We start from the raw sequence: 23,781 nt of genomic DNA on the forward strand, positions 1-23,781 counted from the left end.
GTGCCTAGCTCTCGTTTCCTTGCATTGTATTGTGCCCAGGTTGTCAACCTGGCTTGTCTCTGTGGTTGAAGTGGCAACAATATGTGTGTGTCTTCTGCTGCCCAACAGATGTTTGGACTAGGCATCCCCATCAGCCTCTGCCAGTGTGGCCAAAACATCTAGAGGGCACATCTAGAGAATGTTGTATATTAAAAAGCTTCCTAGAAGCCAGCCAAAGACTTAGGTAATAACATTTCTCTCTTTGAAGGTTGCCCTGGTCTATAGAGGTCTGCCGGGGGGGGGGGGGGTTGATTCATTTGCAGTCAAATTCTAGGTCCCAGGCCTTCACCACCCTGGTGCCCTCCTGTCCTTAGGCTATCAGGGCTGACGGGAGTTGTAGTGCAAAACACCCAGAGGCTTGCAAAGGCTGAAGGATTCGTGTGTGTACTTGAAAAATGCAAATACTGGAATTGAATTGTTTAATGATTTCCTTCCTGGGACTCTTTTGCTTTCTTTCTCTCTCTTTAAAGGGAAATGTACTTTCTTTGCTTATGACTCACTCATCATGCGCAGATGAAACTCTAATCAACCTTCAAATTCCTCTTGGGTGTTAAAAGGCAGGTGTGGCTCACTTCTCTACCAGTGGAAAACCACCCCCTTTTGCTAATGCTTGGAAGAAAAATTTAAACCTTAACGGTGACATCCGCCTTCTATAAATGGTTAGCATTTCACAATACATTATTGCAACCTTCTGTACACATCACTGAGGCCTAAAGAAGCATAGTTAAAAGGGAAGGCTGGACCTTGTGCATGCACACACAAGTTGTTTTCTCTCCCATGTTATCCTTCTCTGCTTCCAAGCTGTCCCAAAAACCATGGAGGGTGGAAGTGGGATGAGGGAACACCTGTGGTCCTTCAGATATAGTTGGTCTCCAGCCCCCGTCGTCACCATTCCTGACCACTGGGAATGCCAGCTCCTGGAGCTGATGGAATCTGGTGTCCCGTAACTCCTGGAAAACCCCAGAGGTTCCCCATTCCCACACTCTTCCCTACACTGGACCTGCTGGGTGGTGGCGAATTAACAGGGTTTTCATCCTTGCTGGAACAGCCTGTGGGATGGGCTTTAATGGGCAGGAGAGGATATATAGATTGCAAGAGCAGCTGCGTTGCATGCTGAAGTCCCAAATTGGAAGCATCTCCTGTTGGTTGCTTGGTTTGTTTCTGAAAGCAGCGTTGCAGAGAAAAGTCTCTCTGTGGTCGGAGACCCTGACGGACTGTGCCATGGCAGGCTAGATAGGGCTTGTGGTCAGATGCAGCAGGGATGACCCCCTGGTCTGCCTCGGTGGAGAAGAGCCTCCCTAGTCTGGCTCTGTTTCCCCCTTTTCCAGCAGAGCAGCTGCAGGAGTAGCTCAGGCCCGCCCCCTCCAGCCTGTGCTGCTGACAAACCTCTAAGCCCCAGGGCTGGCCACGGCTGTTGTGGCACATTCCTGCTTCTCTGGGCAGAAGAAGGGCTTGTTTGCAAGCTCCTGCGCCTGGGAAAGGAGGCAACACCACAATATCACTTGATCAGCCAGCGAGGCCACATGACAAACAGCTGAGAGTCATTAGGGTGGGCTGGTGGGCAGGCTGGGCTGAGAGAGGGGGGGGGCTACTTTGGGTGCAGCCAGACTAGGGGAGCCAAGGGGACCTTCTGAAAACCGGCTTCTTGTTGCTCTTACCTCCTCACGTGCCAGCTGGCTGCTTTCCATGGCTCTGCTACTGGACCACAGACCCAAATTCCATCTCTGCTTGGGGACCTGTTTGTAGGACCTGCTGGGAAGGTGGGGGCAGCTGAGCATATCCTGCCAATTCCATTCAGGTAAGGAAAGGATTTCTTCATTCCTCCGCTCTCCTTTCTTCTTCTTCAATGGTTTAAGCTCACGTTATCCGTGGGCAAACTACCTCACTAAAATTACACACCTTTAATGAACCCGAACTTAGCTAAATTATACCAGGGAATTAGGGTGAACTTCAGTTACGATGCCAATCTGCCAAAAGGGGGGGGGGGGGAGAGATTTCAGATGGATTCAGTGAAATCCCCCTGGGTACGTTTCCTTGGAAGTCCTTTGAGCTTAGGGGGTGAATGTGTTTAGGGTGGCAGCCCCAAGCCCTTGGGGGATGGTAGGGTGGGCTCCTTGGTTCTTTGGAGCCTGACCCAGGGCTCTGCTGCTCACATAATGTGTCTAAATGCTGGAGGCTGGAGGCTTTCTTGTTGAGCTGACCCTGGGAAAGTGGGTTTCCTTTAATTTTCAGAAAGCGCATTTTAATCTCTAAGCTGAGCTGCCCTAGTTTGTTCTTTATAAACGGGGCATGTTTAGGCCAAAGGAAGAAGTGTGAAAAAGAAAAAAGGTGCAAATGTATTCAGGTAGCTTTCAAACACTTAAAGGGATTTCTGAAAATGAGGAGGAAGAAGGTGTCTTCTTTATGCACAGCCAGGGTATTGTGAGCTTAGCCAAGCGGGTGCTTTGCACTACAACTCCCATCGGCCCCAGCCAGCACAGCCTTTTCTTCCATTTGCTCATCAGCTGCATCCATCTCCGAAAGCTCGGGCGAAAACACAGCAGCTGGGTCAGGCAAGGCTGCCTAGGACATTTTGCTGCCTTAGGAAATACTGAAAATCCTGCCACCAACTGCATGTATGCAGGCTGCTGACTGACCATACACTTTGGGCCATGGGCGGGCCCACCCATGAGGCAAGGTGAGGCAGCTGCCTCAGGTGGCAAGATTCACCGGGGCAGCAGACCCTGATGTCGATCTTCTCCCCACAGCCCTTGTTCCTGATGTAGATTTTCCTTCTTCACTGGTGGGTTGGGGAGCTCCATGATGGGGTTTGCCTCAGGTCCCAAAGTGTCTTCCGCTGCTTCCATGTCTGCATGCCGCCTGAGGTGCCCTGGGGAGTGAAAGGAAGGGTGCAGCAGCAGGAGGAGGGCAGCGGTGGGCATGCTGGGTGGGCCTGAGGCGGCCACCTTTCCCCACCTCATGGGCAGGGTGGCTGGTCCAGCAGCCAGGGTGTGTCACTCTCCCACATGTCTTGCAAGCGCTGCTCCCCTCACTCGCTGTGGGGCCTGGGCAGGACAGCTCCCCGCCGGATCGTGTCCTTTGCCTTTCAAGATGGGCCATGGAGAGCCTTGTTGCTGGGTGGCTGGCCAGTCCAGACTCAGAAGGACATAATGCTCTTAATGAAGGGAAAGAGAAAAAGGCCACTTTGTTACGTGCATTCAGCTCCCACCAACATGAAAAGAAATAATTCTTTGCTTGGGGATCATATGATGCAGCCTGGAAATTGGCGGTTTGTCAGTTGTGCGCTGGGCCAGAGGCAGGTCTTCAGCCTTGCTGCAACTGCAGGCTGGGCAACCGCAGCACAGTTGTCTGGCAGGGTTCCTCTTCCTTCAGCTCCTCTGAACTTCACGAAAGTGAAGGGGATGTGGAGAAAGAGCTTGCGGAATTTCCTTTTGTTCAAGCCGTCCAAAAGTGCCGAGGGCCTGTCAACCACTTACACTGTGGGGCTGAATTAAATCAACCACATTTAACAGACAGAATAAACTATAAGGAACTCAAGCATTTCCCAGCTCATTTCAGGCTGTTTGGCTGGCTGCCAAGGTGAGGTGCAACCTGGAATCAGGGAGAAGCTGCTTCGGAAGGAGAAAGTCTCCAGCTTTGATCGCTGGAAGTATCTCCAGTCCAAAGGCTCAGTCATAGGAGAGGCTTCTCTGCCTGAAGCTGTTGTTGTTGTTGTTGTTATTATTATTATTATTATTATTATTATTATTATTATTATTAATACCCCATACATCTGGCTGGGTTTCCCCAGCCATTCTGAGCAGCTCTCAACAGGAGCAGGCAGGAGTCTGAAGGGTAGGCCGAGGAGGCAAGGGGGCAGGAGGATGATCCAGGGGTAAGGGTCAGTGATTTGTGAGGTTCGGTGCCACCTGTGAAGCAGGGGGAAGAGGGGCAGGAGGAGAGGACAGAAGAGGAGGTGGAGGAAGAGTTGCAGGAAGGTGAAGAGGTGGAAAAGATTCCCAGGGAGAGTAGGGGAGAATCTCCTTCGTCCCCTGGTATCTAAAAGGACAAGGAGAGGGGCTAAAAGCGACAGGAGCTGCTGGAGATGCTTTCATGTGGTACATCGGAAGAGGGGAGTTAAATGTCCTGATGGAGGCATGGTTGCGCTGTTGCACAAACTGTTTAGGGACTCAGCTATACAGCTGCAAATAAAATGTTTTGAATGTGTTGTAAAGTGCAATATACAGAGGGCAATTTTGAGCCAAAGCAAATTCAATGCATTTTTCAAAACGATTTTCAAAAAAGCATTTTCACAACGTTTTTAACATGTGTGTAGATTCCACCTTGGTTGGAGGACAAGTCTGAAGATGAAGATGCCTATCTAGCTATTTTGCACGAGTGGTGCATGCAATTCTTGCACCTTAGGAGCTGACGTAATTGAGTACTTTGCCAATAAAAAACTAGACTTCCAATCGCATGTCCTCATTGGGGGCTGGGTGTGCTCAGGATAGAAGCCCCGGGGAATCCCTGCCTGTCTAAGTAGACAAAGACGCCCTATAAACTTGCCTTACAGCCAGAGTTTATGCCATGTCTAAGAGAGGACCAAAGCCCTGGGGGAAAGGATGGGAAGCAAACAAAAGTTTTGAGCAAGGACAGAAGCCCCTAGGACCCCCCCCCCCCCCCGCAAATCTCTTGTTATATGAGCTCATTCAATCCCTTAGAGTGCAAATCCCCCTGGTTTTTGTTCAGTCTGGTGAAATTTGTAGCAATTATATACAACATTCCCTTTTGGCACAAAAATGTTCCGTAAAGCCCTGCATGAAATATCCACCCAGGCAGTTAATAAGCGCTACCCATTTCCTTGCTTCAGAGATTTCTGTATCATTAACTGCTAACAAGTCATTTTCAAACATCCACATCCAAACAGGGAACGCACTTAGAGGGTCCCCTGGGCATTGAAGAAAAGGCACTGGTGGCTTCAGCGATAAAAGAGCCATCCTTTGTTGCCAGGTAAGTTGTGTCCAAGAATTAAAGGTGAGGGAAACAACAAGGACTTTTTTCTGAGATAAAAAGCAAAAATCCTAGCGAGACTAAACAAATACGACTTGTAGGCCTGGCAATTCCTGGGCTTTTTAAATGGACTGAATCCCTCCAGCTAGCTGTGACTGACAGCTGCCTTAAAGGGAAACTCCCTACTAAATCACCACCACAGGATCCAGGGCCAAGGGCTCTTGGGCTACAGGCGTTTCTGCTCTGGAGACGCCTGGAGGTGAAGCTGAACGGGAAAACGCCTAATGCCTGTGATCAAACTGATTTGACAAGAAGGAAAAACCACACTGTTTGTTTTAGTGGAGAGGCCGATAAGCACTCAGCGATGTCACTTCCTACACCGTCCAGTCAGAGCCTAGTGTTTCCCCGCTGCTTTTGCAGGAAACAAGCAAAAAAGCAGAAAGAGCGCAGACTAGCTAGCTGCAGCTCCAGATTAATCTGTGCTGTTCAGTGTGAGTTAGAGGAGTTCCAGCTGGCCACCTGTGTTGCTTCCCAGGTTCTTCTCTCCAACCGGATGCACTGCTGGGTGAGGTGAGGAGGAGGAGGAGGAGGAAAAGAGCACATCCCAGGTCTGCCACAGGTTGTCCGGCTTGCATCTCTATCATGCATCTCTATCACTGGCTTCTAGCCACGGCAACACAGACCCAGCCCAGTTGTTTGCTGCCTGGGCTTTCTTGTTACTGCAAGAGTCCAAAACCCTTCTTGTTTTTCTTCTCCAGGATAGGCAGCCTAAGTAAGGCCCATGGGCCGGATGTGGCCCAGTCGCCTTCTCAATCCGGCCCGTGGATGGTCTGGGAATCAGCGTGTTTTTACATGAGTAGAATGTGCCCTTTTATTTAAAATGCATCTCTGGGATATTTGTGGGGCACAGGAATTCGTTCATTTATTATTATTTTTTTCAAAATATAGTCTGGCCCACCACATGGTCTGAGGAACGGTGGACCGGCCCATGGCTGAAAAAGGTTGCTGTTCTTCTCTGTCTTCCCTTTTCCCCTGAGGAAATCCTGGTAGGGTTCATTTCCTCCAGACTTGACAGGACTGGGGAAAAGTGTCTCTGCTTTAAGGCCAAAGTGGAAGCTGAGCAGAGGCCTGGAGAGTCTGGGGTATAGCTGTCAACTTTTCCATTTTCTTGTGAGGAATCCTATTCGGAATAAGGGAATTTCCCTTACAAAAAACGGAAACGTTGACAGCTATGGTCCAGGGTGGGCAGAGAAGGCAGGTTGGCCTGGTCATGATTGTCAAAGGCAGCCTGCCTTAGCATACTTGGGACAGTTGTCCAGCTCCTGGCCTTAGCCTTCCTTGTGGAGTTTTTTTGGGGGGAGGGGCTTACAAGGAATAGGAGATGAGATCCGATTTCTTCCTTGTCACCAGATGGGCCTCCCATATTTATGGAAAAGGGCTTGGAAGCGGATACAGTCGTACCTTGGAAGTCGAATGGAATCCATTCCAGAAGTCCGTTTGACTTCCAAAATGTTCAGAAACCAAATCACCGCTTCTGATTGCCTGCAGGAGCTTCCTGGAGCCACTTGGAAGCCCCGTCGGATTTCCGGGTTCCAAAAGAATATTCACAAACCAGAACAATCACTTTCGGGTTTGTGGCGTTGGGGAGCCAAAACGTCCGAGTTCCAGGGCATTCTGGATCCAAGGTACGGCTGTATTAGCAAATTGGTTAAGAGTATACAGTGGTACCTCGGGTTACATACGCTTCAAGTTACAGATGCTTCAGGTTACAGACTCCGCTAATCCAGAAATAGTACCTCGGGTTAAGAACTTTGTTTCAGGATGAGAACAGAAATCGTGCTCTGGCAGCGCGGCGGCAGCAGGAGGCCCCATTAGCTAAAGTGGTGCTTCAGGTTAAGAACAGACCTCCAGAATAAATTAAGTTCTTAATCCGAGGTACCACAGTATTGGCTCTGTGCTGTTGCTAGGGTTACTAGACCTCCAGGTCTGACCTGAACTCTTCAGGTTTCAGGCTGGCTGCAAATTAAACATAAACACATGGAGGGAGGTGTGTGTGGCAGGTCTTCCTCCACTCCCCTCTCCCAGTTTACCAGCATCTTCAGGGCCCACCTTGTGACATCACCAGGGGCTGCCCCTAGGTCTCAGGTCTGGGTCCTGAAATCTTAGGGCAGACAGGACGTCCCTGATGTAGAGAAGCCGTCCCAGTTTCTGATTTGATCCCGGAATGTTCCACTTTTCCTTAGGATGTCACTATTTTCATTGGAGAAATGTTGGAGGGTATGGGCATTATCTGGCCTCCAAGCCAACTGAAGGCAGCCCTGTATAAGAAAGTGTTTTTTAAATGTTTTATTATGTTTTTATATATGTTGGAAGCTGCCCAGAGTGGCTGGGGCAACCCAGTGAGATGTGTTGGGTACAAATAGTAAAATTATCATTATGGAACGGGACGTCCCTATTTTCATTGGATAAAGGTTGGAGGGTATAGTTGTTGCCCGGAACACATTCTTTAAACATGGTCAAAAGGGCAGGTGTTGTGGCCAGATGGCAGGAGAGTGAAGCCAGGACACATGTCCCAGCCCAGTTGTCTACAACTCCCTTGAGCCCCACCCAGTTGAGGTCCAAAACAGCAGTTCAGCGAAGGCTGTCCTAGCTGATCAAGTGGCCTTCCTGCAGCTTTCGTGCCTGCTGACCACATCAGGACCACGTGGCTCTGAATCTGGCCCATTGCAAACTGTTTTCAGCAGTGGCATCTAGGAGAGTCTTATGCAGAAATCTTTCATGTGCATGCTTTTTGGGTATGTGTGGGGTTGTTTTTTTTTGCATGTTTTGAGTTTGCTTTAATTAGTTATTTTCTGTTTTCTACCGTCACCACCCCACATGTTGCCTCCAAGGTTCTTCTCAGGAAAATGTGGACTTCCTAGCTTCCCCTTTCTCACCCAGTTGTCTAAGGCAGAAGCTGCAAGCATTCTCTCCAGCATCTCTTCCCTGCATCCTTTTTCCTTCTGCAATGAGGAAGGGGGTTGTTTTGTAAAAGCAGGTGATGGCTCTGTCTTCAGTTAACTAGTTTCACACACAGAGGAATGGTCACCTCTCTTCTGGCTTTGTATTTACAAGATCCTATTTTTGGCCACTTGATTGCAGCAACAGAAAAGAGCAAATCCGGAAATAGAGTAAACCTCACAGGAATGTAGGAAAGGGCCTGGGACTCTGCCATATAACAAATCACACTATTGACCCATCTAGATCTCCATGTTGGCTCTGCTGACTGACAGCACTGCTCAAGTATTGAAGCCTGAGTTTTTTGTACCTTTAAAAAAAAGTCCTATCATTTAAATGCATTGCCTACTTCTTGCCCCTCAGGCTCTTGGAGGCAGATGTAAACAAGAGCCCAGACTTTGGTAGGAGGGAGAAAAGAATCCCTGCTGCCACCATGGCCAAGATGCACTGTGCTTTCTCTTTCTCTCTCTCTCATTTGTAGAAGCCTCCTCTGGCAGCTACAACAGACGGGTCTCTGAAGGACACGCTCCGGAAAGGGTAGGTTTGCCAGGTTGCATATGGCTGTTATGAATCAAACATGACAGACGGTGCACAGGCAGTAAGCTTTTTCCACGGAGTCAGGTGCCTTCTTATCAGCTCGCCTTCGGAAGCAACAGTGGGGAATACGATATTTTAAGCACAAGGAAGCAAAAGTTATGGCTAAGTGCCTGGTGTGCAAGGAGTCAGACGAGCTGATTTCTAGCGTCAGAGCAATCCTCTTCCCTGTTAGGAAGTGCCAGTTTTCACTTGGCATTTAAATAAATAAAACCCAGATCACAAAATAGACAGGTAAAACACACGAGGGGAAAATGAAAATTAATATTCTAGTGAATATTACGGTAGCCAGCACAAGGTGAGAAATACATCCCGACCCATCAACGCCCCCTGGTGAGTGTACCCAAACAGGAGCTGTCCTGTTGCGAACAGCTGGAGGTGGGTGGGCAGAGCTGCGAAAGGCACAGAAGCTGGGAAACAGTTTCACCTGGATGTAAGGCAGTAATGTAAACACTCCTCTGCTTGACGCCTGGCGATGGCTCCCTTGCCTTGCCACCTGTGTGCTGCAACCTTGTACTCTTTTTTTGTGAGGGATGATGAGTCTGGAAGGGGTGGGGATCCGAGCCCCCCAGGAGATAAAGGGCAGCTGTGTGCCTCTGTGCCCAGATGAGGAAGGGGCTGCCCAGCCCAGCCCTGTCACCAGCCCGCCCGAGGCACACCTGCCCCACCTGTCAAGAGAGCAAACAGGTGACACGTAAGCTGCCGGCCAGGCTGTGTGCGAAGCAGGTGGGGCCCCTCCGGCTGCTGTTCCTCCGCTAGCTGGGCTGGGGAGAATGTGCCTTGGGCGAGAACACGCTGCTGCTGCTGTGGTGTTGCTGTCCGAAAGGTGAGTGGCTTTTCCTTTCTGGGGCAATGGCTGGGGTGCAGTCCAGGGGAGCAGCAATCGGTGGGGGTGGGGACATGGCTTGAGGCAGGTTGGTGCTGAAAGTGATCATTTACCTGGTCAGTTGTTAGTCAACACCTGGGGGGGAGGGAGGGGACTCTGAGGTGCTGCTGGGGATTTAAGCTCACTTTGAAAAGGTGGCTTTCCTGACCCTGACCTCTGCCTTCCAGCTGTGATGCTTTTCAGTGCAGGAACTTCCATTTGTATTATTTGGGTGTAAGAATGAGCTGCAGAGAGTCCCCAAGCAGAGGTCTGGCCTTTCCCCCCAAAGCCAGCAGCTCTCCTGCAGCAAGCAGCAAGCAGCACATCTCCACCCTGAAAGACCCGGGGTGCCCTTGGACAGGCTAGGAACTTGGAATCAGCCCCCCCCCCAACCATGCATCCCTTTTAAAACGAGACTGCCAGAACTCAAGCTGTCTGCCCCAACCCATCCAGTGCTCTCTAGATCTTTTGGATGATAGTTGCTGCAGCTGCAGGATCTGGTGTCCCAAATATCAGAAGAGCACCAGGTTAGGAAAGGCCTGCCTAAAGCCAGGGATTACCATATTTAACGGGGTCTAACACACCATTGAAGGGACGCGGGTGGCGCTGTGGGTTAAACCACAGAGCCTAGGATTTGCCAATCAGAAGGTCGGCGGTTCGAATCCCTGCGACGGGGTGAGCTCCTGTTGCTCGGTCCCTGCTCCTGCCAACCTAACAGTTCTAAAGCACGCAGTGCAAGTAGATAAATAGGTACCACTCCGGTGGGAAGGTAAATGGTGTTTCCGTGCGCTGCTCTGGTTCGTCAGAAGCGGCTTAGTCATGCTGGCCACATGACCCGGAAGCTGTATGTCAGCTCCCTCGGTCAATAAAGCGAGATGAGCGCTGCAACCCCAGAGTCGGTCACAACTGGACCTAATGGTCAGGGGTCCCTTTACCTTTAACACACCATTGAATCCAATGCGCGTCTCAATTTTCAGAACCTTGAAACCAAAAAAAGTACCGTAATTGCTGGCAAATGTAAATGTGCATTGAATCCTAATGCTCACCTTAATTTTTGCAATGTAATTTGGCCCAAAAAGCTGAGCATTAGATTTGAGTAAATACCGTATGTGCAACCAGCTTAACACTGGTGCAAATTGTGTACAGGTGCAGCAGCAGCAGCACATAGGCCAGATGCTGAGGGGTTAATTCTAGCCACTTTTAGCGAAATGTTCAGGTCAGGGAGAAGCAGCAGGCAGAGCAGAGTGCGGCTGACTATGGCTAGGACCGTTCGCCTTGCAGCTTCCCAAGAGCCATATTTTGTCCCTTTCTGGAATCCCAGGTTTGGCCATCAGTGGAAATCTGCTTTATGTGGCCACTGCACACAGAGCTGGTCCATGTGCTGGCACTGGTCCATTCTCAGGGCAGAACTTCTTGTGCACTGCTGCAAACCCTCCAAAATGGGAGGCTGGCTTGGCATGTGATGAGTCCAATAGCATCCTCTGCTCCTGCATGGCTCCAGTTTGCACCATGCAGGCCTTGCAAATGGCTGCTGTGTGCTCAGGTGCTCAGGTTAGTCTTATGTGATGCTGCTCTGAGGATTCTGCCTGGCCAAACCCTCCCTGAAGTGGAGGCTCTTCCAGGTCTTCTTGTGCCATCTGCACCTTGTTTATGTCCTCCTGACAGTGGCGTAGCGTGGGGGGTGCAGGGGGGGCCGGCCGCACCGGGCGCAACATCTGGGGGTTAGGGAAATCCACGGGTTAGGGGGCGCAAATCCACGGGTTAGGGGGCGCAATTCCATGGGTTAGGGGGCGCAAATTACTTGCCTTGCCCCGGGTGCTGATAACCCACGCTACGCCACTGCCTCCTGAAGGTATAGATTGCTATACTAATAGGCATTTGGTGGTGTGTGATGACATTTGCAAAAATGCTGTCAATGGTCATCATGCTGACTAACCCGCCTGCTGAAATCCTGCCTGGGCTTTGCTGCTGTTCTTGTGGAAGGGCTCCTGGGCTGTTCAGCTTTAACCTAAATAGACTAAGGGTGGAGACCGCTTCTTAAATATTTGTGCAGGGAGGAGGAGGAGGAGGAGGAGGAGGAGGAGGAGGAGGAGGATGAGGATGAAGCTTAACCCTGCAGGACAACAATAGTCTTGCTGCCTCTCTTATCTGTGCCAACCTTCCTTGGGAGAGATTTTCGGCTGGTTTCCTCTCAGGGATTATCATGCCAAGGCATCAATGAGGTGTTGTCTTTTCTTTTTTCCTAAATAGCATATCTAGCCCTCAGCCTGCCATAACAGCCCCATCTTCCTGCTCCCCCCTTTCCATAGGTAGAACAGCTTGTTCAATAGTAGACTATTTTTGTATTTTCTCAACTGCCTTGAGCGCTGTGTTCTGAAGACAGGAAGGACAGGTAGGAATTTTAAAAATAAATAATGAAAACCCGTGCAGGTTGGAAATACAGGTCAGCACAATTTAGCTCCATTACCATCAGCTGAAAACCTATAAAAAGCACCTTGGCATCATTTCCCCTGACTTTAAAGTTCCTTCTTCCAAAACCAGGCTGAAACACAGCCAATAAGCCTAGGCCAGGCAGCCTCATCTGTGGTATAATGTGATGGAGAGAGAGAGAGAGAGAGAGAGAGAGAGAAAGTTGGCCATGTTATGGATGTAGGTAAAGGTAAAGGGCATTTCCGTGTGCTGCACTGGTGCTGGCTCGCCAGAGCAGCTTCGTCATGCTGGCCACGTGACCCGGAAGTGTCTCCGGACAGCGCTGGCTCCTGGCCTCTTAAGTGAGATGAGCGCACAACCCTAGAGTCGGACACGACTGGCCCGTACGGGCAGGGGTCCCTTTACCTTTAAAGGTAAAGGGACCCCTGACCATTAGGTCCAGTTGTGACCGACTCTGGGGTTGCAGCGCTCATCTTGCTTTACTGGATGAGGGAGCCGGCGTACAGCTTCTGGGTCATGTGGCCAGCATGACTAAGCCACTTCTGGCAAACCAGAGCAACGCATGGAAACGCCGTTTACCTTCCCGCCGGAGTGATACCTATTTATCTACTTGCACTTTGACGTGCTTTTGAACTGCTAGGTTGGCAGGAGCAGGGATTCGAACTGCCGACCTTCTGATCAGCAAGTCCTAGGCTCTGTGGTTTAACCCACAGCGCCACCCGCATCCCTAATACCCCTTTCCATGCAGAAGTCCATTAAATGGTGAGCACCAGTTGCTACTTCTTAATAACGTTTATCAAGTGACTTCATCAGACAACCTGTTTATTGAGCGTTCACCCAGACTCGCCCTGCACAAAACACATGTGGGGGTTAGACTATGTCCCGTCTTTATTCAGCGTTTATTCTGATTTGTATGTGGGGAGGTTATACAACAAGGGACACGGGTGGCGCTGTGGGTAAAACCTCAGCGCCTAGGACTTGCCAATCGCATGGTCGGCGGTTCGAATCCCCGAGGTGGGGTGAGTTCCCGTCGTTCGGTCCCAGCTCCTGCCCACCTAGCAGTTCGAAAGCACCCTTAAGTGCAAGTAGATAAATAGGTACTGCTTCTAGCGGAAGGTAAACGGCGTTTCCGTGTGCTGCTCTGGTGCCGGTTCGCCGGAGCAGCTTCGTCACGCTGGCCACGTGACCCGGAAGTGTCTGTGGACAGCGTTGGCTCCCGGCCTCTAGAGTGAGATGAGTGCACAACCCTAGAGGGGTACCTTTACCTTAGGTTATACAACAGGGAGTGTTTGCCCCAATTTGCTGTGTCTTCCCACCAATCCTTTGTTCATCCCACACTTTGCAGTGTGTTTGCCGCTCACTTTCCTAACACCCCAAAGCCAGGGTTTTTATTTAATTAAAACAAAAAGTTTGTTGTGCTAGGATGACAGAGTGCTTTAATCAATTTTTATTCCCAAAAAAACTAAATTCCCAACATGCACTTGAATTCCTCATGCAAAATACTGACAGTCTGGAGGCGAGCAAGGATAATACTGAGCTTAATTACACCTTTTGTACCAAGAGTATGTAAAGCTTGTTCTCATGCCAACACTTCATCTGGGTTTTTTAAAAAACCAAATGTTACCTGGTGTGTGTGTGTGTGTGTGTGTGTGTGTGTGTGTGTGTGTGTTGGGGGTTAGGGGTTAGGGGCTGGGGGTAGTTGACACTCAGGCCACCTGCACCAGGCATCTCCTGTCATGTGTACTTGAGTCCTGTGATGGAGTAATTTTTCCATGCCTATTCAGAAAACTTTTTGACTGAAGGAGGTATCTGAATCAGAGTCTGGATTTTGGCTTCTGCAGCCACGATGTTTTTCTTATATGTTTTTGGGGTGGGGTGGACGGATGGACACCTGTGTCATGTACAGTATGAAGACTTTCCTGGTTCTGTGCATGTATGTAAATCTATTGCAAGTTACATCTTCCCAACATGTTCTGCAAAGGAATCTTGTGTGCACAGTCTTCTTCACACAGAGAGCGCTATGCACTGTTCTTTTCGGGAGAAATGTCGCATGTGCTTAGATTGGGCTCTATGGAGGAGATGCTGTGAGCTCTGGACAGTTGATAGCTGGGATTTCAGAGAATGCAATATATAGTTATTGGAAAAAGAATGGAAATGAAAGCTGCTCCCTTCCTCTTCCTCCCCTCCCCTCTGTCTCACCCCAAAGGCTGTCCTCAGAGTTCTCACGATGTCTGATGGGGACTACGATTACCTAATCAAATTCTTAGCCCTGGGCGATTCTGGTGTGGGGAAGACCAGTTTCCTTTATCAGTACACAGATGGCAAGTTCAATTCAAAATTCATAACCACTGTTGGCATCGACTTCCGGGAAAAGAGGGTGGTAAGTTCCCACCATTTTCTACATCTCCATGGGGGGGGGGGGAGACTCACTTTCAGCTACCTTTCAGAAAACTGTGATCAGAACTCAGACCTGACCCAGTTTTCCCTGAACCTGGCAGGGCGTGTGGATTCCTGGTACTTCTTGGACATAAACAGGTGAGAAGCAGAGAAGGAGAAGGAATGAGGTCTGTAGGTCTGCACTTTGGAGGTGGCTAATATTTATGGGGGAGTCATCCATTAGCTCACCCCAAGTGCAGTTCCAACCGACTTTGCAAAACGTGCTTTTTATTTTTCACAGCCACTTGCAAAATGCGACAGCCTTGATTTTGCCTTTAGTGACCTTTTTAGCTGTTTGGCCAAATGGGCCTGGGTGCCATTTCCGAAGAGCGCTCTCCACAGGTGCTCTTCTATAACCATGTCCTTCTGTCCTTGCAGGCCTGGTGGCAGACAGCATGGTCTAGTGAAACAAAACAAGTTTCCCTTTTAGTTTCAAGGAATGAGAACAATCTGGGGAAGGGGCAATTTCCATCCCCATTTCTGAGACCGGACTCCAGTCCAGTCCACATAGATTTCCTGCTGCCACCACCATCTGCCTCTCTCCAGCTTCTACCCACCCACCTGTGTGGTTCTGTCGGTTATAGAAGCAGCAGTCTCCAGGAAAGGGCCTGGGGCTTTTGTTTGCAAGGAAGATGGTGGCTTTGGTCAGATCATTCTTTAGCAGAACAACCCATGAGATTGCCTGTAACTCCCACAAGAAGTGGTGGACTCTCCTTCCGTGGAGATTTTTCAGCAGAGATTGGATGGCCACCTGTCATGGGTGATCTAGTTGAGAGTCTTGCATTGCAGGGGGTTCGATCAGATGACCCTCAAGGTACCTTGTAGCTCTGTAAATCTATGATTTGGTGGTTTCGTCACATCACTTCATGCAAACAATCTGGCCCTAATAACTTCAAACTTCTCTGTAATTTCAAAGCCACTTGTTCCTGCCCAGCCATGGGCCTCAAAGGGCTTATCCACTCTTCCTCTTATCCTGCTACTCCCCCCCCCCCGGAAAACCGCTCTTTAGCTCTCAGTCGGAGCAAACGGCAATTCAGGTTTTCTCCGGATGGACGTTTGCTTCAATTTAGAGAGAGTCATTTTTCCCTGGGAAAGGAGCAGGGCAAGGGGAAAACTGCTCGGACCCTTGCTTTTCTAGTGCAAGTCTGGATGAGCCCAAAGTCAGCTGGGCCCTCCTGCTGTTCTGGCCTTCTGATGGTCTCAGCCATTCCCCAACCCACCTGGGAGCAATAATATTGCATCATCCTACTAAGCTGGGCAGCACAAACTGCATTAAAATAAAAGAGAGCTGCTGGGAATGAGAAAATTAGGCATGCAGAAATCTGTTTGTTTTTCTTGAAGCCTTGTCTGCTGTCATTGTTAGAAAAAACTTCCTGGAAGTCCCTTTCCAGGCTGTTGCTGCTGCCCTTTGACTTCTTTTCTGTCCCCAACAGAAGCAGAAGTAGCTATTTCCTTTCCACGTACCTCTTCCTGCTGCAGCCTGCCTGGTTTTCCATATATTAATATCCCGTCCCTGCCTATAATGAGATCAATTTGACGCTGTCCGTAAGCCTCCCTTTCCTACCTGCTGCTAGCAATCAATGCCAGCTAAATTGCCAGTGTCTTTCTTATCTGATTGTACTTTTTGCAGTTACACTGAAATCTAAGCAATCAAAATCAGGTTCCAGACGTTTTGGATTTATTTACTACCCAGCCACCATTTGCAGTCACCATTGATGGCTCCATTTGTGTGCCTGAGAACATGGGGCGGCATGTTTGTGTGGAGTGGGGCACCTCTAATGTCTACCGCTTAAATGTTGTGTGATTAAGCAACCTATAAATCTTTTAAATACAGAAATATTGCACTGGGCATTGGAGCAGGAGGAAGAAGCTATCAGGTCTCCTGGATGCTACTTCTGCCGGCTCCACAGTGCATGACATTAGAAAGCTGCCCTCCTCTTTGGAAATGGGGTTGAAGGGGTCTCCCTGCTTTCACTTGGCTTTGGGGCAGGGCCTTGCCTGTTCTAAAGCCCAGTGTGATTGGAGGAGCTCCTCCTCTGCTCTCCTTCCCAGGGTTTGGGGCATGGATGGGGTGGGTTCTCGAATCACAGCAAGCAGAAACTCTATACAGATGGCAAGCGGATTTGTAGAGGCCTGAGTAACAACATTTCCTAACGAAAACTTCCAGCCATTTTTGAACGATCATCATTCAGAAATATTCACTGGAAGTGTTTTCAGTCGTGAGTTCTTCCAAAGGCTTCTGCTGCTCTACCCCAGGATTGAAATCCTCTGAAAACATCCTGGAAACTGACCAAGCCCATGAGGAGCCAACTGGGCTTATTTGGGTTTTGCAGCTTGAGTTTTGGACCCTGCAGAAACCCTCACAACAGCAGCAGCAGCAGCTCCTGGGGAACAATATTAAAATATTGTATTCATTTCCTCTCCTAAATTCAATTCAATTACTAACAGCAGATAAAGCAGACCATAGGTGCAAGCCGCTCAGGAGCAGAGCCATAAAAGCCAGTTCAATACCTGACTCTAAGCCCACAGCCCAGGCTCCCCGAAGACTGAAGGTGTGGGGGCCTCTTTGTGGAGGGAGAGCCCCAGAGACGCTAGTTGGAGGCACTCGTCCAATGGCATGCCTTTTTTAAACAGGTGTACCGATCAAATGGGCCGGATGGCATTAGTGGTCGAGGACAGAGAATACATCTCCAGCTGTGGGACACAGCTGGGCAAGAAAGGTAAGGGATACAAAGAAGAAATAGAGCCAGACTGAAAATGTAAGAACTTCAGAAGATCCTTCTAGTTGAGCATCCTTTTCTTGCAGTGGCCAATAGCTCTCTCTAGCTTGGGGTCGTCCCCCTGCATCAACTGGAATGGCTGTAGCTTCTGTCCCTGCAGATGAGATGTGCCCCCCCCCCCGAAGCACAAGTAGCTCCTGACCACCTCCATTCATTTTTCTAATCTCATTCATTTCATTCATTTTCCTAATCTCCCTTTAAAGTCATCCATGTTTGCGGCCCTCGCTGCATCCTAAGTATATATTTTATTGCTGACATTTTTATTGTTGCTTTGAGATGTTTCTTAGGAAGTGAATCTTAAATGAAATGAAATGAAATAAATAAATAAATAAATAAAACAAATAAACTTGTAGGAGCATATTCCAGAATTTAATCATGAGCTGCTTCCTTTTCTCTGCCCTGGATCTCCCATCAGTCAACAGAAACAAATGATTCTGAGGTCTAATATTATGAAGGGGAAGAAAAACATCTGCTTCTATTCCTTTCTCCACATTATCCATCATTTTAAACACCTCTAAACCCGCCCACCCCTCCCTCAATAAGTTGTCCTTTATCCTAACTTGACCTCTGTGGCAGCTTTTCTTCTGTTGTTGACAATTAGCCAAAACGCCTTTGCTAAGAGGTGTTTTGAGACACTAAAGCCCCTCCCCAAGAGTCCCTCTGTTCCTTTCAGATTACTTTAGACTTGGACCATAGTAATTATACCAAGAATTCTGGCTCCTTTGAAGTCAGTGGTAAAATGCTTCAGACTAATAACTTCCCTTATTGCAGGTCCTTGTTTATTCTTGGCTAAAATAATATCTTTGCTTTTCGTCCTTGCAGGTTTCGTAGCTTGACGACTGCCTTCTTCCGAGATGCAATGGGCTTCCTTCTCCTCTTTGATTTGACCAACGAGCAAAGTTTCCTCAACATCAGAAACTGGATGAGTAAGAGCCTGTCTTCCCGCACTCCCCATTGGGCGGCTGCCTTTTCCCAGTATGACCCCTGTGGGTGTGGTGCTGTAGAGAGAGACAGGCCCATAATTCACCCTGGCCCTGCAGCCAGTGGGGAACACCCCAAAAGTCAGTATGGAACAAGTCTGGATCCATTATTTTGTGCCATTAACAAAACGTGGGCCTGTAGGGATTTCTTCTTCTTCAACAGCCCTATAGGAAGCCATGAGCCACTGAGGCACAAGCAGGCACAGGTCAAGGAAGAATAATAATGCCCCCTGGGTTGGTAGTGTCTGCCCCCAACCTTGATCACCTTCCCCACAGTTGTCTCCTTGGTGTGCAAGGTTGAATCCGAAGCAGCCGTCTTTTGGTTTTTTGTGGGCGTGTATTTTCAAACAGTGTTCTTAACGTGAACCGTCTGTTTGCCAGATGAAAAGTCCTGGCGAACAAAGCCTTTTCTTTCTACTGCCCAAGCAAAGCTTGGGGGCAGATGTTCTCTTGGCTGGGGACATGCCACAGCTGTCCTCCATGGCATTTAACTTCATTGTACACAGGTTGTACATTGACAATAAAGGTATTATTATTAATTGGGTTTCTGTGGTGGGCAGGGCAGGTTCTTTTGTAAGAGGCATGTCATGCCCCAGCCTCAGATTTCTGTCTGGGGTCCGTCTGTCCCCACCTGCACAGGAACCTCCAGAGGCATTTTTCTGACTTTCTCAGCTGAACGGCTTTCACTCCTCCACCCTGGCGAAGGGTGAAGAGGCCCTCACCCTCGCTGCCTCCCGGCTGCCCTCTGAATCGCTTCCCTTTGCATTGTTGGGTTCTGTGGGTGCAGCAGCATCACCCAGTGCATTTGCTTGGGGTCCTGGAGAGGAGGGTGGTCACTGCATCCATGGACTCATGTCCGCCTCTACTAGCACCAGGCCTGATCAAGATTCACAAGGGTTGACAGGCTAAATTCTTGCATGGGAGCAACAGGACACCTTCGGGTGCCCATGGAGGGGACTGGGTGTGTGACAGTCGCAGGTAGGGAGAATTCACCGTAATGTAAGAATGGAGGGATCTGTGCAGGAAGGACATAGAGTGCTCTGCTTTCTCCACTTCTCTGGCTGTTGCAGCAAGTGAGCCTGGCATTTCCCTTTTCCTGTTACTGTTAGGCCAGTTGCAAACCCACGCCTATTGTGAAAACCCCGATGTGGTCCTGTGCGGAAACAAAAGCGACCTGGAAGAGCAGCGGGTGGTGAAAGAAGAGGACGCAAAGGAACTTGCAGAGAAGCATGGGCAAGTCACATCCTCCCCGTTATTCTTGCGGTTTGGGCAGAGCAGTGGCTGCCTCCTGGAGAGGCTGGAGGGAGCTCCTCTAAGGAGCTGCTTAACAGAAAAAACTGGTGACCTGGTATTCCCCAGGCAGATGGAAATAATCCTTCAGAGCCCAGGATCCTTCCTCAGTCCCTTCGCCCCCACCCTCCACTGCCTTTCTTTTCTTTTCTGGGCATCTGCACAGGTATTCCTGTATCTTTGTGTGCACACCTTAAAAACAAAAAAACAACTCCCAGGAAGTGTGCAAGAGCAAACTTTACCCACCTTAATTTTCATGTTTCATTTGGGGAAATGGAAGCTTGTTGGGGGCGGTGGTGTCATGATCTATTTCCATGTGTTGTTTTAACTTTTTAATACGGGGGTCTTGTGCAAGAGTGATATTTACCTGACTGAGCCTTGCACAAGAGTGATAAAGAAGCTATTATTTTATTTTATTTTAATTTTAAATATTGTGGCAGCCCTTGATGCTCCAGGAGGGTGAGTGTTGGTGGGGGAACCCCCAAAGACATTAGGAGAAAACTCTTCCTGGTGCCAGTGAGTCCCACCCCCTTGACTGGAGATTCATTGCAGGTGAAAGGATGGTTTCGTGAGGAAGACCCGCCCCTCCACCTCCAGGGTTCATCCTGAACACCAGTTGTTGGGGGATGACAGCAGTGGGAGACCCGGGTGAAAGAAAGCCAAGTTTCTTTCTTTCTTTTTAAAATAATATTTATTAAAATTTTTAAGGGTTACAAAAAGCAAAAATAAAAACACCATATTAAACAAAAACAAAACAACACATCACAATAAGGAAAAAAAGAAGAAAAGGAAAAAAACCCAAAAACACACAACTAATCTTCCCATAACTTATCTTTCATTTGCTTGTTTCCTTGACCTCCTCACACCTCCCTTTTTTGTATTCTAATTCGGTTAACTATTTCCGCAAATCCTTTCCATCTTTTCCAATTTTTGTTCTGTAATTTATCTCAATATGATGTAACTTTACTTTCCCTCCTTTCACCAATTAACAGTCTATTTTTTCCTAAACCCTTATAACATTTCTGCTAAAACCACATAACTTCATTCTAACATCCTTCTAACATTCATTGAAAGAAAGCCAAGTTTCACCCCTGCTTTGGGGCACTGAGCAGAACTGGGAGCAAGCTGGCTCCTCCTTCCCGTGGAGGGGTAGGTCTGGGTGGGACCCCAGTGGACCCTGCCAGTCTTGTTGACAACTGTGCAGGGAATGCGGTGCCAGAAGCTCCTGCTCTCCACTCCCAAGTGAGGGACGGGAACCCAAAGGTCAGACTCTGGCCTTCATGAATGGACTGTTTGGTACAGAAATTGCAGCCAAGTTAAAAAGTAGCAAGGAAGTGGCCTGCAAAAACAGCCACCTCTTGAGCACCACCAGCTGGAGAATATGAGGACCTGCTTTTGCCCAGTCCTCTTGCAGAAGACGGTCATCCTCCTGCCCTTTGAAAAGCCCTGTTTATTCAGCAGCATTTGTCCTGATTTGCTTGCTCAGAACTTACACGGTTAGTTTATTGCGCATTTATTCCGATCTGCTTGTGTTTATATGCCCTCCCATTGTTCACCCCACACTTTTCATCCCATCGCTTTCTGAGGTCGGATTCTTTTTTAAAGTAGATTTGTTGTGCTGGGGCAACCGGGAGCTCTAATTCACTTAAAGCCGGGTAAAGCTAAAGTTCTGGTATCCTTCCTGCGAAAGAGTGACTGTCCAGAAGCAGCCCTTGTGAGTGCTTCCAATGAAAATTGTGTTCTGAGAAGCCCAGCAGGCCTTAATTCTCCTTTCCTCCTGAGATCCGCCATTATCTCAGAATGCCACAGCTCCGCAGAGTAAACCTTTCTGATGCCTTCTTTCCAGGATCCCTTATTTTGAAACGAGTGCTGCCAATGGGGCCAACGTGAGCAAGGCCATTGAGACGCTTCTGGACCTCATCATGAAGCGAATGGAACGGTGTGTGGACAAGTCCTGGATCCCAGAAGGGGTAGTGCAGCCTAACGGGCACAGCTCCACAGAGCAGCTCAGTGAGGAAAAAGAGAAAAGCAAGTGTAGCTGCTGATTGTTAGAGACGTGACTGCGACATTTTAAATTAAGCTATGATATATTATGGCTGAAGCTTAATATGAATAATTATTGGACCACCTTCTCTATACGTAGACATAGATGTGTGATGATCAGCTCTGCTAAGCACCAGTTTACTATCAAAGAACACCAACTTGTGCTTTGCAGCCGTTTCCCTTTATTAGTTACTAGCTAGGCTGGCCTAAGTTTTCAGGATTTAGACTGGCTGCTTAACAGCAAGTGCTGTTTCCTCTAAGGACCTAAATTCCCTTGTTGCAACAACAGAAATGGGTGGGTGGGCTGAACTGGCCAGAGGAAGCAAGTAATTTGTTCTTCGTTACTGGAAATGTTCTGTATTTTAATGCGTTAAAAATAGATAAATAAATCCTTCTTTTTAAAATAATAGGGAACCGGCATCCCATCTCCACCTCCAGATGTTGCTAGACCAACAGTTCCCATCATCCCTGACTCTGCTGCTGAGGCTGATGGGGGCTGCAGTCCAGCAACATCTGAAGGACAACTGCTCCCCTATCTGTGGTTTTTAGAGACAGCAAGCTGGCCCTTGCAACAGGACCAAACCCTGCCACCTTTCATAGTTAGTATTGCTAGAATCCAGATGTGCTATCCTGCCTAAGTAGGTGGAGCAAGAGTATGTTGCATGTATACGGATGCAGAAGTGTCATGTAAACTTTCTTGTTTTGACAGGAATAGAGGGCAAGCTAATGCTTTGTGCTAAATTTCTTTGTTTGGAAAAAGTCTCCTTCACAATCGGACCGAAAATATTATTACTGACTGTTCTGGCGAGGCCTTACTCTGTTAAGCAACAACTCTTGGCTTATACACCTGCCGTCTCTGTTTTCTTTGCTCCGGTAGAATCCAGACTCATTTGCTGTGATTATGCAACTTGCCTGCTTTCGCTGATGTGTGTAATCAAATGGTCTAGATCAGTTTATTCTCGGGCAGAATCAGTACTTTGAACGCGGCTTAGAGCCTCCTGGGAGCACCTCCTGCATGTGCTTGAAGGGGATGAGAACAACACCAGAAGAGGGGAGGGGGCTTTGCTGTTTGCTTGTGCAAAGTGGGGGTGCAGTTACTAACTTTGTCTTACCATGCCGTGCCACTGAACAATCTTCTGAGCACCTACATTTTTCCAACACCTTTTAAAACATCTCGCTCAAAAGTCTTAACAAAGTCTTATTCAGTCTCTGCACACTTAAGTCCCTGCCTCTATCCCATTGCTGGACTTGAAGCTAGCAGCCCTTAGCCATGTTTGTGGGGGGGGGGGGGGCTGTCAAATGGTCCCAACACATACAAGCACAGCATTCCACAGCATCTTCCCTGATGCACCAGCCCTGCCCACCCACCAAACTGCCTAACTGATTGGTTGTAAGAACTGAGCATTAAATGTGACTTGCTGTTCACCACTGAGGTCCAGATGCTTGGAGATAATAAACAAAATAAGAAACCCTTACGTGTTTGTGCAACGTGCTCTGCTGGACTGTCGCCCTGATGTTGACAAAATAGCACCCAAAAATCTATTTATGTGAACACCCTGGATATTTTGTTGACCACGTGCTGCAGGTCAAAACCTGCCCTGCCAAATACAGTTTTAATAAGTAAGAAAATCTGAATGTATTAAAAGGATAGTAGCAGTTGAGTAAACTGTGAACATGCTTACATCCAGAAATGCATTCCAGGGGATTAAGGGGAGCTGTTAGTGTTCTGAGAAATTTGCTGTGCTGTTTTAAAATCCACCTCATGCTCAGGCCTCAAGATGGGACATCCAAGTTTGTGTCTGGGCCTGGGGTGGGGGGTATGAAAATATTGGCTCAAATGTCTGCCAATGCCTGAGATGCACAACTGACTGGAGGCTTTTTGCTCATTGGAAGTGCCTTTGAAAGGACCCAGGACTAGCAAAAGAGCCAGTATTTTTTTAAACAAAGGAGAAATACAACTTCACTTTGTGGAGGAATGTCCTGGAACTCTGCCACCTGTACACTGAGGCTAAAATCACGCCAGCGTAAATGGCAGGGATGCATTTTTCTGAAACCAGAGGTGTGTTTTAGATTTGATACAAAAGGCTGAAACAGCCATATTTTTTGACCTGCATGCTGTATTTATCGAACTGTATAAATGGAAAATTTATAACTGCCATGTACTGCCATGAAGAGGTATCTCTATTAAAAATGAATTATAGCCGCGGCCTGCATCTTTGACTTATTTGTAGTTGAGATCAGGAATCTGTGCAGAATGATTCAGAAGTTGCACAGGAGACGTTTACGCATCGCTGCTCACAAATGTGCTGCACCAAAGAGTCAGCAATGATAACGGAAG

The 23,781-nt window shown here is 48.4% G+C and overlaps 1 protein-coding gene across 4 annotated transcripts; it reads left to right on the forward strand.

Annotated features, from left to right (window-relative positions):
• The first annotated feature begins 1,609 nt into the window (after positions 1–1,609).
• RAB27A (RAB27A, member RAS oncogene family) lies at positions 1,610–23,647 on the forward strand. Of its 4 annotated transcripts, XM_079953502.1 has the most exons (8): positions 1,611–1,837; positions 4,946–5,028; positions 8,507–8,562; positions 14,121–14,294; positions 16,985–17,070; positions 17,953–18,056; positions 19,220–19,343; positions 21,247–23,647. In XM_079953502.1, the coding sequence occupies exons 4-8, from the start codon at positions 14,142–14,144 to the stop codon at positions 21,443–21,445; spliced, it is 666 nt and encodes a 221-aa protein (XP_079809628.1). In that variant the 5' UTR covers positions 1,611–1,837; positions 4,946–5,028; positions 8,507–8,562; positions 14,121–14,141; the 3' UTR covers positions 21,446–23,647. The 4 variants fall into 4 exon arrangements, with proteins under 4 accessions (XP_079809630.1, XP_079809628.1, XP_079809629.1 ...); XM_079953504.1 differs by lacking the exon at positions 8,507–8,562 and having other exon boundaries at positions 1,610–1,837; XM_079953503.1 differs by lacking the exon at positions 4,946–5,028.
• The last annotated feature ends 134 nt before the right edge of the window (positions 23,648–23,781 follow it).

Source organism: Podarcis cretensis (assembly GCF_951804945.1).
Source record: "Podarcis cretensis genome assembly, chromosome: 14".
In the NCBI taxonomy this organism is placed as follows: domain Eukaryota; kingdom Metazoa; phylum Chordata; class Lepidosauria; order Squamata; family Lacertidae; genus Podarcis; species Podarcis cretensis.